The sequence below is a fragment of the Penicillium concentricum genome (assembly GCF_028827145.1).
Source record: "Penicillium concentricum strain IBT 3081 chromosome Unknown utg000001l_segment0_segment0, whole genome shotgun sequence".
In the NCBI taxonomy this organism is placed as follows: Eukaryota; Fungi; Ascomycota; class Eurotiomycetes; order Eurotiales; family Aspergillaceae; genus Penicillium; species Penicillium concentricum.
The window spans coordinates 3349687-3363588 of NW_026622754.1; the positions used below are offsets into that span (position 1 = coordinate 3349687).

General features: G+C 49.4%; 4 protein-coding genes across 4 annotated transcripts; 3 read left to right on the forward strand and 1 right to left on the reverse strand.

Moving 5' to 3' along the window:
- Positions 1-545: 545 nt before the first annotated feature.
- Positions 546-1292, forward strand: N7517_001255 (SNARE domain- containing protein; the record flags this gene model as incomplete). The annotated part of the gene is made up of 4 exons (XM_056718985.1): positions 546-556; positions 633-830; positions 909-1002; positions 1089-1292. The coding sequence occupies 4 exons, from the start codon at positions 546-548 to the stop codon at positions 1290-1292; spliced, it is 507 nt and encodes a 168-aa protein (XP_056583120.1).
- Positions 1293-1973: 681 nt separating this feature from the next.
- N7517_001256 (uncharacterized protein) lies at positions 1974-3130 on the reverse strand (the record flags this gene model as incomplete). The annotated part of the gene is made up of 2 exons (XM_056718986.1): positions 1974-3038; positions 3098-3130. The coding sequence occupies 2 exons, from the start codon at positions 3128-3130 to the stop codon at positions 1974-1976; spliced, it is 1098 nt and encodes a 365-aa protein (XP_056583121.1).
- Positions 3131-5464: 2334 nt separating this feature from the next.
- On the forward strand, positions 5465-12117 carry N7517_001257 (glutamate synthase (NADH); the record flags this gene model as incomplete). The annotated part of the gene is made up of 7 exons (XM_056718987.1): positions 5465-5640; positions 5694-5734; positions 5800-5924; positions 5981-9145; positions 9209-10702; positions 10756-11924; positions 11976-12117. 7 exons carry the CDS (start codon positions 5465-5467, stop codon positions 12115-12117), a joined length of 6312 nt encoding a protein of 2103 aa, XP_056583122.1.
- A 622-nt stretch (positions 12118-12739) lies between these two features.
- On the forward strand, positions 12740-13294 carry N7517_001258 (uncharacterized protein; the record flags this gene model as incomplete). The annotated part of the gene is made up of 1 exon (XM_056718988.1): positions 12740-13294. One exon carries the CDS (start codon positions 12740-12742, stop codon positions 13292-13294), a length of 555 nt encoding a protein of 184 aa, XP_056583123.1.
- Between the last annotated feature and the right edge of the window lie 608 nt (positions 13295-13902).

Genomic DNA, 13902 nt, shown 5'->3' on the forward strand with positions numbered 1-13902 from the left:
ACGATAGGCGCCACGGATCGGTCCACGATGTTTTTTTTCTCGCGCGTGTCTATAACATGTCACGCGACTCTGTGATGACAATGAATCAATGAATATCTCTTCGGATTTCTGTTTCCAACCCTGTTAATATACACTTTGTCCGTTGATTATGGGTTGGCCGATGTTCGGCCTATCATGATGTAATTTGTAGACAAAATGGATATCTCCAGGGATATAACTTGGAATGAGCAATGATTTGCCCATTGGATTCCATCATTAAATGACCAAATTGACAGGAAACAACGTCCCACGCGAACCATCACTCCTTATCCCGCGTGTCGATTTCCAGTACTTGGGCTATCACGTGCCGTTCGGCGAATGACAACCTTGGAACGCTATGGCCACCTTGATGTTTTTATCTCCGCAAGCATCGAGGACACGAATAGTAATCGCCCTGGATTTTGACACTTGCGAAATGCTTGATCACCGTTGAACAACTTCTCGATCTGCAATTTATGTTTCTCCTCTTCCTCCGCCACAAAATCTAGCTACATTCCACAACCGTCATGGCTTCACGGTATAGTTCCACCGTTAATCTCTCGGTCTATTATGGGGTGTCCTTCAGTTAGCTAATGCAGCAGTAATCCAAATAGATTTCCGCGTCAGCGTGACCCCCGTGCCTCTTCGTCTCTCTTCGATCAATACGGTGACGACTCCCGCCAAGCCAGCAGATCTCCTGCCCAACAGCCAGGTGGATACGGGTACGGAGGTTACCCCAGTCCAGCACCTAATGGTTACGCGAGTAGCGGTGCAGCTGGACCGGGATATCAGAGTGCCTCGCCGGACAAAAAGTGCGTTGAGTGGTTCATGATTTGAGATAGCCTACCGTTCCCTCGAGGATGTATAGTTACTAACCCACTTTGCTATAGGGGACATTACTCCGATGCAGTTCTCTCATCTCTCGAGTCACAAAATGATGCTGAAGTCGAGGGTATCAGTGCCAAGGTCAAAATGCTGAAGGATGTAAGAAGCCTCGCACCGAAACATCCAGATCCAACGAAAGCAAGTGGTCGTTTGAAATGCCAACCCGCTGACAAAAAAACATCTAGATTACAATTGCTATTGGCGATGAAATCCGAGACACCACACACATGACTGACCTCAATGATTCATTTGATAACACTCGAGTTCGACTCCGCGGGAATATGAAACGGATGCTTCGCATGGCCGAGAGCACCGGCGTCGGCTGGCGAGTCTGGCTCGGCTTCTTTTTCGCCGTATTCCTCCTGTTCTTCTATGTGTGGATATTTTGAACGTATACCCTTCCCCTCTCTCTGAAGAGGTGCACCCGCACTTGCACTCGCGCTCTATACCATGTCGACCGCGCCCGTCCTTCTCGTTTTTATCACCTTTATCTCTCGTCTTCACGCAAAACCCAGCGACTTGTTATTTTACTTGATCTCATATGGATCGAGTCACGCACATGACTTATCAGTATCGTCAGCATAGGAATATTGGATTTGGCGCTATGAGGTGTTCTGGGACTATGGATTCGACTCTTTGAGCTATGTATATGCAAATCCCTGCCATCGGATCAGATGTCGGCCACGTCCCGCTTTCTAGGTCGACACGTTCGGGACCTGCCTGGTATCTATCTCGGAGACAATTCAGGCCAGTTGTCCAATGTGATTCGATGGTTAGGTTATTTCTGGCTTTGATATTGGAATATGTTTTAAGTAAACCGTACATAATACACATAATGCACATAAAACAATATCCAGGGACTGCCCTAGCAAAAGAAACCATTTACAGGCTGAGCTTTATATTCGGGGACTGTCGAGGTTTACTTCAAAACCCGTTTGAAGTCATGTCCATTGAATCTGCTCATAGAACATCTTATCTCATAAGGAGGTGTCATAAGCTGCCATTAAAACTCCGAGGCAAAAACCCCCGAGATCTATCTTTTTCATACTAACATCATTTGGATAGCCTCTCTAGTTCAGACTGTCCCTGGGCCCACCGATGTGCCGCGGGAACCTTCTCGCAAACCCGCTTCGTCGACTGCCCTGACTGGTTATGGATGCGCGCAGGTCATCGTCACTGTAAAGCATGCTGCTAGAATCCAACGCATCGCCACCACCACTCCAGCGATTGAGGAAACGGCGCTGGGCTTCAGTCTCGGGCTCGCGGGGCAGAGTCGGAGGTGGAGGCAAGCCACGACTGTTGGGCGTACTGGTGCGGAAATTCTCGGCAAATCTGGTTTGAATGATACTAGGTTCGTTTTCCTCTTCATCACTCAGCTCTTCTTCGCTGTCTGTGTGTTGCCATTCTCCTTCTTGCTCCGAGCCTTGCTCTGCAGCATCAGGGATATCATCGTCGAGGTCACGCGTCATGCCTTCACTCACACTCTCACCGTCGGCAGCAGGTATCTCTGCATCCAGATCAGGCTGGTTGTCGAAATCGTCGTCCTCGTCATCATACAGGCCTGAGCCCTCATAGTCATCATCGGGGAACCCCTCAGGGATGGCATCATCCAAGTCGCGCTCCATATATTCTCCTTCGTCACCAATTTCATCTTCCTCGAGCCCTTCTTCTCCTTCCTCGATAAGACCCGAGGCCTCCTCCTCCGCGTTGGGGATATCATCATCTAAATCACGTTCCATGCCTTCATCCTCTTCTACTTCCTCTCTCTGCATGCCCATATCATCATCCATGATTCCTTCTCCCTCTGCAGCTTCCATCTCAGCTGCTGCTGCCTGTAGCGCCTCTTCGCGCTCCGCTTCCTCCTCTTTCATACCGAGCATTGTTTTCGCACATCCCGCCGGCCTGATCCATGAGTATCCAAATGACGCAATGTTCAATTTTCGAGCGCGTAGCGAGCGTTCTTCTGCGGCTAGTGTGGCGATTGTGTTGGCAGAAGAGCGGGATGGCATGAATGAGCGATGACTGCTGGGCGTGCCGTTGGCATTACGCCGAGCGAGGTGGTTTGCGGCATTGTCGCCTTGTTGATCGGAGGTAGAGCGATATGGTTGGGAAGATCCGAACCAAAGTTCGTGGGACTATCGAGGTGTTAGTTTCCTGTTCAAGAAGCTTTGGATCGGCACAGCCTGACACTTACGTCGCGTGGTGTAATGGATGAAAGGGTGAGCATCGCTGCAATTATTTTAATATCGGACTCGGGAATGCTCTTGGGTACCTCCGAGATTTCTGTTTATCTTTGTGATCTGCGGCAGGAGATACGCGCTTTGTCACTGTGCTCGTAGCAGTTGATGCGAGTGAAGGGGGGTAGGACTTCACGCGTGTGGACTTAAAAAAAGATAGAAACAAGAGATGTTAATACTCCGTATGTTGTATATGACATATAATCAAAGGTCTAAGAAAGTGAACGCAGAAAGGCCGGGAGCTCCACAGCCAATCAATTCATGTGGGGAATTCCAATATACTCAGTTTACTAAGCTTTGATCATTGTATAGAAAATTGAGATTATATATTCCACCTTTTAATGGAAGACATAGCTCCAAATAGCATATATAGATCTAAGCAGCCTTTTATGAACTATGGCTTCGGTTCCAAAATTAACATTGCTTTCGCCTAGTTCAGGGTCTTTCATGAATCCAGGTCCTTGGCTACAGGCACTGCATATGTACTCCATGTGCAATGCATGAATTTACCATGCACAGACTTGGACCTCACTCTTCGGTATTGGGAGGTCTCGGCCAAATGACTGAGACCCTACGGAGTAGAAATTCAAGACCTGATAGGAAGTAAGATGATCTTATTTCCAGAGAAATTTCGAGGCTTTCAAAAAGATCTGAGAAGTGGGATATAATATAGAAGAATCCAACATGAATAATAAGTCTTGAATCTGATATATTTGCCCGGAATCACCCGATGACCGGTGTCTAATCCGGTCTCAAGTGGACGGAAAAATCCGGAATCCAAATGACGTGTCTTACTTTCATCTTGGCTTTCATTGGAGAAAAGGTGGAGATCATGTGATATCCACTTGTATAACCTTGGGCTCTGGACATACTGTGTATATAAACATCGAATACTCCTGTTTCACCCGATATACTGTAATGGGCTGACATATTATGTGTAGAGGACAAGAAAGAGTTATGTATTCTTATTATCATCTACCTTATCTCTGATATTCATGTGTCGGATCACTTTCCTCCGGACTTTGTCTACCTGGGGTAAAGCATAGAATGTACAAAACATGGGGAAACATGCAATTCCATATCCATTTCGATGAGAAGTTGAATCTCCCACAGTCTGGTACTGAGTCAAAAAAGAGGATGGAAACGATAACCTCAAAAGTAGGGGGAAATGGTGCAAACGGGTAACCCCGAGATCGGGCTATGCTCATTGGCAAGAGATGAGAGGGGAAACCCGGGGGACTTGGCCGTTGTCGGAATGTGTGTACTCCGTACAGGTATTTATGCGTTTATGTATTGGGAAAGGAATGTTCCAACAATTTTACTATCCTTTTTATCTTTCTTTTTCTGGATAATATTTCATAGGTACTTTTGAAGTTTTAGTACTTTTTTTTTTCACCTGCAGAGGTAAGCAAACTAAATGCAATCGAAAATCAAATTAAGCACTGCATCTTTGCCCCACAAGGTGCGCCCATTTAGGTAACATGTGAGGATTGCCTCATTTCTGTATGGGAGGACATTTTTGTACATATATTGGAGGATCTTTTTTTTTATGGGGCTTACGGGCCTATGGGGCCGCCCGGCCCACTGTTGTACCTTGTTTTGAGCTTTAGGGAAAGAGAAAGAGAAAGAAAGGAGAATGGATAAGTAAATCGTATATATGTACCTAGGTAAAATGCTATGGAGTAAGATATAATGGACTATATATAAGTTATATAAGTTATATAACCTTGGAAGTTAATTGACGTAGTAAAGAGCTAACCCTGGATTGTAAACGCATCACTCTGATTGGTTGAGTGATGCTTATCTTGGGATGATTTGCACTCCGTAATCATAATGGTTATCATTACTTTCTACTTTCTGGCATGGCTGTTTGCGTCAAGTAAAAGATTCATGTTTTCATGTTTTCATGCTTTCATTGTTTTATGTGTAGCAATAACATAGTATAGTATGTATAGGTAGCATTTGCTATGCATGCATCTTCATATTTCTTTCAACCTCCCCTTACCGTTCTTGGCTTGTCTGGTTTGCCACGGCTCCCCACCATTGTAATTTTCCCTTTGCCTTTACAATCGGGGCTTGCAATCCCCGGACCTGCTGTCCCGCCGTAATCGCCCTCTTTTTTTCCCCCCCTCCTTTTATTCTCTTCTACCCTTTCCCCCCTTCTTGTATCTTCAACTATTTCGCTGGGTGATCATTGACACCTTTGTTCCCTCACCCGCGCTACACCCTGTGACGACATCGCTCAATCCCCAAATCGGTGGGGACTTCCTAGAAACAATCCCCTTCAGTTACCATTCCATTCTCTGTCGGCCCCCGGCGGAAGAATGGGTCTTAACTTGGAGGAGCTCTATGGCAAAGATATAAGTGAAGAACAGGCTCCTCATGAGTATTCTCAGTATCAACCCAAAAAGGGTTATGGCTGGGCCAATGCTCTACCAGAGCGGCAAGGTCTGTACGACCCTGAATATGAGAAGGATGCCTGTGGTGTAGGCTTTGCAGCGTGAGTGAATCCCCAATTGGAGCTTATGAGGACTGGGAATCTGACAGAATCAGTCACATCAAGGGCAAGCCAAGCCATAAGATTGTTAGCGATGGTGAGTCCCAGTTTTCGGTTTGAACTCAAACATCATAACAACTGAAGCTGATAGCAATTGAACAGCCCGCAACCTATTGTGCAACATGACCCACCGAGGAGCCGTGGGCTCTGATGCACGGGACGGTGACGGTGCTGGTGTGATGACCAGTATTCCACACAAGTTCTTCATTAAGAACTTTGCCCGCGAGGTGGGTGTGGATCTCCCCCGTTGGGACAATATGCTGTCGGCAACTTGTTCTTCAAGCCCGATGGGGAGGCCCTCAAGCAGTCCATAGCAAGTTTTGAGGAACTGGCCATGACACTTGGCTTGCGTGTTCTTGGATGGCGTGAAGTGCCACGGGATTCAACGATTCTTGGTCCCGCCGCATTATCTCGAGAGCCCATCATTATGCAGCCATTTGTGGTCTTGAAATCAGCATATGGTGAAGGCAACAAGCCGGAGATCACTGACACTGAAAAGTTCGATGAGAGAACCTTTGAGCTTCAGCTGTATGTTCTACGGAAACGTGCCACTCATGTCATCGGCCTCGGAAACTGGTTCTATCTCTGCTCTCTCAGCAACCGGAACATCGTCTACAAGGGTCAACTCTCTCCCGTTCAAGTGTACACGTACTACCACGATTTAGTGAACGTAGACTACGAGGGCCACTTTGCCCTGGTGCACTCTCGATTCTCTACAAACACATTCCCATCCTGGGATCGTGCCCAACCCCTACGATGGGCTGCCCATAACGGTGAAATCAACACCTTGCGAGGAAATAAAAACTGGATGCGCGCGCGAGAGGGCGTCCTGCGGTCAGAGGTCTTCGGTGACGAGCTCGATAAGCTTTACCCTATTGTCGAGGATGGTGGCTCCGACTCGGCTGCGTTTGATAACGTGCTTGAACTACTCATGATCAACGGCGTTCTGTCTCTTCCCGAGGCAGTGATGATTATGATTCCGGAGGCCTGGCAGGACAACCCAGCCATGGATCCAGCCAAGTCCGCTTTCTACGAGTGGGCTGCCTGCCAGATGGAACCGTGGGATGGCCCAGCTCTTTTCACCTTCTCCGATGGCCGCTACTGCGGTGCTAATCTTGACCGTAACGGTCTCCGTCCCTGCCGTTTCTACGTAATGGACGATGATCGCATCGTCTGTGCTTCCGAGGTCGGCGCTATTGATATTGATCCCGAGAGGGTCGTTCAAAAGGGCCGCTTGCAGCCTGGAAAGATGCTGCTAGTTGATACTGTGGCTGGTCGGATCATTGATGACGCTGAGCTCAAGCAGACTGTTGCCCGCCGCCAGGACTTTGCCGGCTGGTTGGACAAGGGGCTTCTGAAGCTCCCTGCTATCAACCAGACGCTACTTGACTCCAACGTTGATCTTTCTTTTGCCTTGGATAGCAATACAATTCAGAACGACCCTCGCCTCCGAGCATTCGGGTACTCCTTTGAACAAGTCAGCTTGATTCTGGGCCCTATGGCCGCAGACTCCAAGGAAGCTTTGGGCTCTATGGGTAACGATGCACCTCTTGCCTGTATTGCTCAACAGCCTCGTCTCCTCTACGAGTACTTCCGCCAGCTCTTTGCCCAGGTCACCAACCCTCCCATTGACCCTATCAGAGAGGCTGTGGTTATGTCCCTCGAATGTTACGTCGGTCCTCAGGGAAACCTGCTGGAAATGGACCCCTCGCAATGTCACCGTCTGCGTCTGCCCTCTCCCATCCTGAGCATCCCCGAATTCAATGCTTTGAAGAATGTCAACATAGTCCACAAGGATTGGACCGTGCGAACCATCGATATCACATTCGAGAAGAGCAAGGGTACTGCCGGTTATATTGAAGCACTCGATTCCATTTGCGACGGTGCCACTGAAGCTATCCAGAATGGCGACAAGGTCATCATTCTCTCCGACCGTGCAACATCCGCCGACCGCGTGGCTGTCTCTGCCTTGTTGGCTACCGGTCTGGTGCACCACCATCTCGTCCGAAACAAGTGGAGATCGCTTGCCGCCCTAGCAGTTGAAACTGCCGAGGCTCGCGAGGTCCACCACCACTGTGTTCTGCTGGGATATGGTGCCGATGCAATCAACCCTTACCTGGCTCTAGAATGTATTCTCAAGATGAACCGGGAAAAGTTGATCCGCAAGGATATTCCCGATGAGAAGGTGATTGAGAACTACAAGTCCTCTTGTGATGGTGGTATCCTCAAGGTCATGAGTAAGATGGGTATCTCTACTCTCCAGTCCTACAAGGGTGCCCAGATTTTCGAAGCCCTTGGTATTGACGACAGCGTGATTGATCGCTGCTTCTCTGGTACTGCCAGTCGCATCCGTGGTATCACATTTGATCTGATTGCCCAGGATGCTTTCGCCTTCCACGAACGCGGTTACCCTTCTCGTCCGATTGTCGAAGTCCCCGGTCTGCCTGAATCCGGCGAGTACCACTGGCGTGATGGAGGGGAGGCCCATATCAACGACCCCACCAGCATTGCCAACGTGCAGGATGCCGTTCGCACCAAGAACGACAAGTCCTACGAGGCCTATGCCAAGTCCGCACATGAGCAGATCAAGAACTGTACTTTGCGTGGCATGCTGGACTTCGATTTCGACCAGAGAACCCCTATTCCCATTGACCAGGTCGAGCCTTGGACCGAAATTGTCCGCCGCTTCGTGACCGGTGCCATGTCCTATGGATCCATCTCCATGGAATCCCACTCTACAATTGCAATTGCCATGAACCGCTTGGGCGGCAAGTCCAACACCGGTGAAGGTGGTGAAGATGCCGAGCGTAGCAAGAGAATGGAGAACGGCGACACGATGCGGTCCGCCATCAAGCAGATTGCTTCTGGTCGTTTCGGTGTTACATCCAACTACCTAGCCGACGCTGATGAGCTGCAGATCAAGATGGCCCAGGGTGCCAAGCCCGGTGAGGGTGGTGAATTACCCGGCCACAAGGTCGTCGGTCCCATTGCTCGCACTCGGTTCTCCACACCGGGAGTCGGTCTTATTTCCCCGCCCCCACACCACGACATCTACTCTATTGAAGATCTGAAGCAGCTTATCTATGATCTCAAGTGCTCTAACCCCCGAGCTCGTGTCTCCGTTAAACTCGTATCTGAGGTTGGTGTTGGTATTGTCGCCTCTGGTGTGGCCAAGGCCAAGGCTGATCACATCTTGATCTCTGGTCACGATGGTGGCACTGGTGCCTCGCGCTGGACCGGTATCAAGTATGCCGGTCTTCCTTGGGAATTGGGTCTTGCAGAGACTCATCAAACTCTGGTTTTGAACGACCTTCGTGGTCGTGTTGTGGTCCAGACTGATGGCCAAATTCGTACCGGCCGTGACCTTGCCATCGCCTGTCTGCTTGGAGCGGAAGAATATGGGTTTGCCACAACTCCTCTGATCGCATTAGGATGCATTATGATGAGGGTGAGTACAATTCAACCTCTGCTATTCTAGCGAGCGGCTTATTAACAAATATATTTACCCTAGAAATGTCACCTGAATACCTGTCCTGTTGGTATCGCGACTCAGGATCCCGAACTGAGGCAGAAATTCAAGGGTACACCGGAGCATGTTATCAACTTCTTCTACTATGTCGCGAATGAGATGCGTGCTATCATGGCCAGGCTGGGAGTTCGTTCGGTCAACGAGATGGTCGGTCGTGCTGAGCTGCTTAAGGTCCGGGACGATATTCGCAATGCCAAGCAGGAACGAATTGACCTGTCACTTATCCTGACCCCCGCTCATTCACTTCGCCCTGGAGTGGCTACCTACAATGTTCGCAAGCAGGATCACCGCCTTCATACCCGCTTGGACAACAAGTTGATTGCTGAATCGGAACTTGCTCTTGAGAAGGGTCTACCCTGCCGAATTGAGTGTGATATCGTTAACACCGACCGTGCTCTGGGTGCTACCCTCTCCTATCAGATCAGCAGACGCTATGGCGAAGCTGGTCTTCCTCAGGATACCATCCACGCGAACATCAAGGGCTCTGCTGGTCAGTCCTTCGGTGCCTTCCTCGCCCCCGGTGTCACTCTTGAGCTTGAGGGTGATGCCAACGACTATGTCGGCAAGGGTCTCTCTGGTGGCCGTCTCATTGTCTATCCCCCGCGCGGAGCCGCTTTCAAGGCCGAAGAAAACGTCATCGTCGGTAACACCTGTCTTTACGGTGCTACTCGCGGAACTTGCTACTTCCGCGGTATGGCTGCTGAGCGTTTTGCTGTCCGTAACTCTGGTGCCACTGTTGTCGTTGAGGGTGTTGGTGACCACGGATGCGAGTACATGACTGGTGGTCGTGTACTCAACCTTGGACCCACTGGCCGCAACTTCGCTGCTGGTATGTCTGGTGGTATTGCCTACGTTCTGGATAAGAACCAGGACTTCCATTCCAAGGTCAACTTGGAGATGGTTGAGATCTCCAGTATCGAAGACCCATCGGAGATTGCCTTTGTTCGTGGTTTGGTCGAAGATCACCACCATTACACTGGCTCTGAGTTGGCTGCTCGCATCCTGCTCGACTTCACTCGTGCTCTCCCCCACTTCGTCAAGGTTCTGCCAACTGACTACAAGCGCGTCATGGAGGAAGAGGCGGCCAAGGCGGAGGCTGCGAAGAAGGCCGAATTCACTCTTCCTCAGCTTCCTAGCACTCCGGTCAAAGCCGAGAAGACGAAGGTCGATGACTCGAAGAAGACTGACTTGCTGGATATTGAAGACAGCATTAGCGATTCTAAGACTGAGAAGAAACGTTCTGCATTGATCTTGGACAAAACAAGAGGTTTCATGAAATACAGCCGCCGCAGTGAGAAGTATCGCAACGCGACCACCCGTACTCGCGACTGGGGCGAGATCTCCCACCGCCTCAGTGAGGACGAGCTCAAGTACCAGTCTGCCCGCTGTATGGACTGTGGTGTTCCATTCTGCCAGTCCGATACTGGCTGCCCCATTTCCAACATCATTCCTAAATGGAACGAATTGGTGTTTCAGGTAAGAAGTTTTCTAGTCACTTGCAGTTGAGCAGTCATGCTAACGGATACCAGAACCAGTGGCAGGATGCTTTGAACCGACTGCTCATGACCAACAATTTCCCCGAGTTCACCGGTCGTGTCTGCCCTGCACCTTGCGAAGGCTCATGTGTCCTAGGCATCAACGAAGACCCCGTCGGTATCAAATCCATCGAGTGCGCGATCATTGACCGTGGATTTGAGATGGGCTGGATGGTTCCCTGCCCTCCCAAGACCCGCTCTGGCAAGACCATTGCTATCATCGGCTCTGGGCCTGCTGGCTTGGCTGCTGCCGATCAGCTTAACCGCGCTGGTCACAGCGTCACAGTTTATGAGCGTGCCGACCGAATGGGTGGTCTTCTCATGTATGGCATCCCCAACATGAAGCTTGACAAGAAGGTTGTCCAGCGCCGCATCGACCTCATGGCCGCTGAAGGTATCAAGTTCGTTGCGAGCACTGCTGTTGGCCCTGACTGCGAGATTTCTCTACAGTCCCTTCGTGCCGTGAATGATGCTGTCATTGTTGCTACTGGTGCCACTGTTGCGCGTGATCTCAAGGTCACTGGTCGCGAACTGGATGGCGTTCACTTTGCCATGCAGTTCTTGCATAAGAACACCAAGTCCCTCCTCGACTCTGGTCTTTCGGATGGCGAATACATCTCTGCCAAGGACAAGCATGTCGTCGTCATTGGTGGTGGTGATACCGGCAACGATTGTATTGGTACCTCTGTCCGCCATGGTGCCAAGTCGGTGACCAACTTCGAGTTGTTGCCCCAGCCTCCCCCAGAGCGTGCCCGTGACAATCCCTGGCCTCAGTGGCCCCGTATCTACCGTGTCGATTATGGTCATACCGAGGTCAAGACGCATATGGGCAAGGACCCACGTGAGTACTGTGTCATGTCGACCGAATTTGTTGACGATGGCAGCAACCACGTCAAGGGCATCAACACTGTCCGGGTCGAGTGGACTAAGAGCGCTACTGGCGGCTGGGACATGAAGACTGTCGAGGGCAGCGAGCAATTTTTCCCCGCCGACCTTGTCCTCCTTTCTATGGGATTCTTGGGCCCCGAGGATCGCGTCTTTGGTGAGGATATTGAGCTTGATCCTCGCAAGAACATCAAAACTCCTCCTGGCCACTACTCGACCAACATCCCCGGTGTTTATGCGGCAGGTGACTGTCGGCGTGGACAGTCTTTGATTGTCTGGTGAGTTTTCGTCCAATCCTTGTAACTAGAAACTTACTAATATGATTCTAGGGGTATCAACGAAGGTCGCCAGTGTGCTCGCGAAGTGGATGCTTTCCTCAGCGGAACCAGCTCCCAGCTCCCAGTCACCGGTGGTATCGTCCGTCGTCCTGCCATCGACTCCGTCCCCCAACCCACTGAGGTTGCTGCTTAATCTAGCGGTGCGGGATATTTTTACGACTTTGACGGCCATTTATCACGCTAAAATTTTCTTTTCGATGCGGAAAAGTTCATCAAATGGGATAAACTTGTGACTAGACGGGATTCCATGGGGTTGGTTCTCTGCGCGAATGAAAAAGCCTCCAATACTGCGCTCTCTTGAGTTTTGCTTTCTAGCTTTTATCTACTTCTTTGATTCTCATCTTTTGTTTTTGCTCCAGCGTGTTTACCCTTGCTTCTTTCTTTCTCCCCCCCTCGCCCCTCCAAATTTGTAAGGTGTTTAGAGCGTCTGCCATTCGGTAATCTCTCTATTTCTGCTGTACATAGCTTTCCTGCAAATCTGACTATGCTCCATCATTATTTCAATATCGTCTGTAGATTTCAATGAAGATCTCTGTCTCTTATCTGAAAGAACAAAGGGAAGAAGAGTCGACAATGCCTTTATGCTCCTTTCTTTGGCTACTTCCCATTGTTAGACTTGTATGGCTGACTTTGATGCCTAAAATATATAACCATCCTTGTATATCCCTTACTTTTTCGGACCATTCCATTCCATTCATCCATACTAACTAATCCAGCTGACCTATCTCACAGCACAGATCTTATCTATCGCACACATGGGCAACGAAGCCGCCATGACAACCGAGGCCGCGAGCGACCTCAATCCAAACGGCTTCGTCACTGACCGTGAGGTCGACGGCGAGCGACGTTCCATCCGCCATTATAATGATGGTCGAGTATCGGGGCGCGGTAGGAGTGTCGAGGCCAGCCTCCGAACAAAGATGCACAAGAACTCCACGAGGACCGGAAGTCGCGCCAGGCCTCCCACCTCCCACCCCTGGGAATTGAGCGGGCGTTCTACTCCAGCTGTTGGGCCCGGTCCACCTGATATCGCTGACATCACTGCTGCCATGGCCAAGCTCACTGCTGACCATCCCACTAGCACGAAGGTAAAGAGGCTCAACAAGAAGTTGAACCTCGATGCCGATCTGGGGATTGAGACCGTGACTATGCGAAAGGTCACTCCTTCATCTCTAGCTAGTGTGGTCTCCTCTAAGTGCAGCACGGGCAGCAACAGTTCTGTCAATGCTAGGATAGCGGATATTGAGGATCGAGTAAGGAATCATATCGACACGCGGCTCCAGCCTGTAAGGGAGGAAGACGAAGAGTAATAAAAGAATAGAAGTCTGGTTTGGACAACTAGAGAATTGGAGAATATCACATTGGTTACCTGTCTTCCATTGAATTGCTGGATGCTAACTTGTCGAATTTTTCTTTAAAAATAGGTATTACAAGCTTGCTTCGCGGCTGAGCCTTTACATGCCTACATATGTACTATAAAAGGGTATGAGGTAAGTACGTCTTGGGTTTCCGCTTTGATATCCCGAGACATGCCTACGAGGGTTTTTAGGGACCATCACGACAACCGGTTTAATTAGGCTAACGCCTTTTGCTCTACATAGTACTTCCTCTGCTTTCCCACTTCACTTATAGTAAAAATCCAAACCCCTATATATCAATCTGATCTATATATAAGCAGGATAATAGAGGTAGATAATGTAATCTATAGTGCGTACCTAGGCAAAAGGCGAATAAATAGATGCCCTTTTAAAGGAGTAACCCCTTTAAGTACTAAAAACATCCTATAGGCTTAGTAACTATGTATTGAAGGTTTTTAATAATAAGAACCTTGGAATGGTTAGCCGCTTATATTAACCCTTTTTTTAGAAGACTTTCTAGTGGTCTTTCTTGTAGTCTTCTCGGATATTTCCTTAGCTAT